The sequence below is a fragment of the Monoraphidium neglectum genome, assembly GCF_000611645.1.
Source record: "Monoraphidium neglectum strain SAG 48.87 unplaced genomic scaffold scaffold06604, whole genome shotgun sequence".
Taxonomy (NCBI): Eukaryota; Viridiplantae; Chlorophyta; class Chlorophyceae; order Sphaeropleales; family Selenastraceae; genus Monoraphidium; species Monoraphidium neglectum.
Window position 1 is genome coordinate 1 of NW_014007042.1, and position 2106 is coordinate 2106.

The following is a 2106-nucleotide window of genomic DNA, read 5'->3' on the forward strand; positions in this document are numbered from 1 at the left end:
GTCCATGGGTGGGTGGGTGGGTAGATTGGTCAGTGGGTGGATGGGTGGATGGGTGGGTGGGTGGGTGGGTGGATGGGTGCGTGGGTGCGAGGATGACGGGGGTTGAGGAGGGCCGCTGCGGGAGACGGTTTGGGGAAGGGGGAGGAGTTGGGCGGCAGTGGCGCGCGCGAGCTTGGAGGGGGGGGAGCGGGGGTACAGGGGACATTGAATGGGGGACGGCACGGGGCCCCGTGGGGGGGAATCTGATCCGATATCCAATGCCAAGAAGTCGCAGCGAACGGCCTAAAAACGGCCGAGGCGCCGGCGGATAGAACATGATGCGGGCAGGAGGGGCGCAGGGCTGTCCCGGCGACTGCGCGCGGCCCCCAGGGCCGGGCCAGTGGCAGAGGCATGCAGAAGAGCCGTGCAAAAGTATCTGCGCATATCTCACCAAAGTCTGATATTTTTGCGACGCAGCCCCAGGGCGCCTCTGGCGAGCTGGCGAGCAGCACGTTCTGGCCTGTGGAGGGAGGGGGGGCGCGCGCGTGTGTGTGTGTGTGTGTGTGGATATGTGGGTGGGTCGACAGGGAGGGCCGCGGCTGTTCGAAAGACGAGGCGGCTGGCTGGGCGGGCGCAGGGGCATGGCGGGAGGAGGCGCCGAAAAGCGGGGGCCGCCCCTCGCGGGCCTGGCGGGGGGCGGTCGGGGGGCGGTGCGGCGGAGGGCGGGTGCTCACATTTGAGGTCAGCGTGCACGACGTTCCTATGGGGATGTTGTGGGGAGGAGGGGGGGGGGGCGGGACGAGCGTGAGAGGGGAGAGAGGGGTGAGCCGCCAGCCGGCAGAGACAGAGAGGGGACAGCATTCAGGCGGCCGCAGCCGCACCGCGCGCGACGGGAGGGAATGGGCGTGGGTGCGGCAACGAGGGATCCTTCCCATGCCTCTCCCCCTCGGGCGTGCGCAGCGCCGCGCCGTGCGGACCCGCCCCCAGACGCGGGAGCGGCCGCGCCCCGAGCCGCCGCCCCAGCGACCACATGTGCGCAACCCGTACCACCCGCGCACCGCTCGTGAAGGTACGCCATCCCCCTCGCCACGTCCAGCAGCAGCTGCAGCGCCCGCGGCAGGTCGATCGGCGCCTCCCCGCCCTCCTCCTCCTCCGCCGCATCTCCGCCGCCGCCGCCGCGGCCGCCGTCCCCCAAACTTCCGGCGCCCTCGCCCTCCTCCCTGCCCTCCCCGTCCGCCTGCTCGTCTTCCGAGTCGTCGTCTTCATGGCAGCGCAGCAGCAGGCCGCCGCGCACCGCGTCCGCCAGATTGCCTCCGTCACAAAACTCGAGGATCAGCCACGTCTGCGCCTCCGCCCGCGGCGGCGCCCCGCTGCTGCCGCACCCCGCGTCCCGCCGCGCCGACGCCCGCGCCGACGCCCGCGGCGGCGCGCTCGAGGCGGCGGCGGCGGAGGGCGCGCTGCCGGGGCCCGTCAGCACACCGCTGCTGCCGTCGGCGGCGGCGGCGGCAAACTCGTCGCCCTTCCGCTTGTGCGGCCGCCCTGGCGCCGCAGGCGCGGGCAGCGGCGGCTGCATCGGCGCGTTGGAGGGCGGGGAGCCCCTCTCCAGCACCAGCGCCTCCGGCCGCGGCCGCGGCGCCGCCGCAGCTGCCGCCGCCGCCGCCGTCGCATCGGGCGGGGCCGCGGCGGCGCCTCCGGTTGACGCGTCGCGCGGGGCGCTGCCGAGCGGGGAAAGGGGCACGTCAGACCCGGGGGTCGCCGGGGCCTTGGGCCCGCTGTTGCGGCGCGAGCCGCGCGCCGCCTCATCTTCCGCCTCCGCCCCCTCCCCGACGCCCTTCGCAGAGGCCGCCGCGGCCGCCGGGGCCGCCGGAGGATCGTCCGAGGTTGCGTGCGCGGGGCGGTTGTCCAAGGTTGCGGGCGCGGCGTGGTGTTCAGAGATTGTGAAGGTGTATGTGTCGGCGGCGGCGGGCTGGAAGAGGGGAGAATCCAGGGAGCAGTAATCCGAGGCGGCGTCCTGAGGAGTACCGGGGTGGGGGAGGGGGAGGGGGGGACATGGGCGCGTGAGTGTGATGAAAATGTGTTGTGGGACGGGTTTGAGTGTGTGCGTGCGTGTGTGTGTGTGTGTGTGTG

General features: G+C 73.5%; 1 protein-coding gene across 1 annotated transcript; it reads right to left on the reverse strand.

Moving 5' to 3' along the window:
• Positions 1-29: 29 nt before the first annotated feature.
• On the reverse strand, positions 30-1552 carry MNEG_16628 (hypothetical protein; the record flags this gene model as incomplete). Its single annotated transcript, XM_014034902.1, has 4 exons — positions 30-115; positions 431-499; positions 714-739; positions 1038-1552. The coding sequence occupies 4 exons, from the start codon at positions 1550-1552 to the stop codon at positions 30-32; spliced, it is 696 nt and encodes a 231-aa protein (XP_013890356.1).
• Positions 1553-2106: the final 554 nt, after the last annotated feature.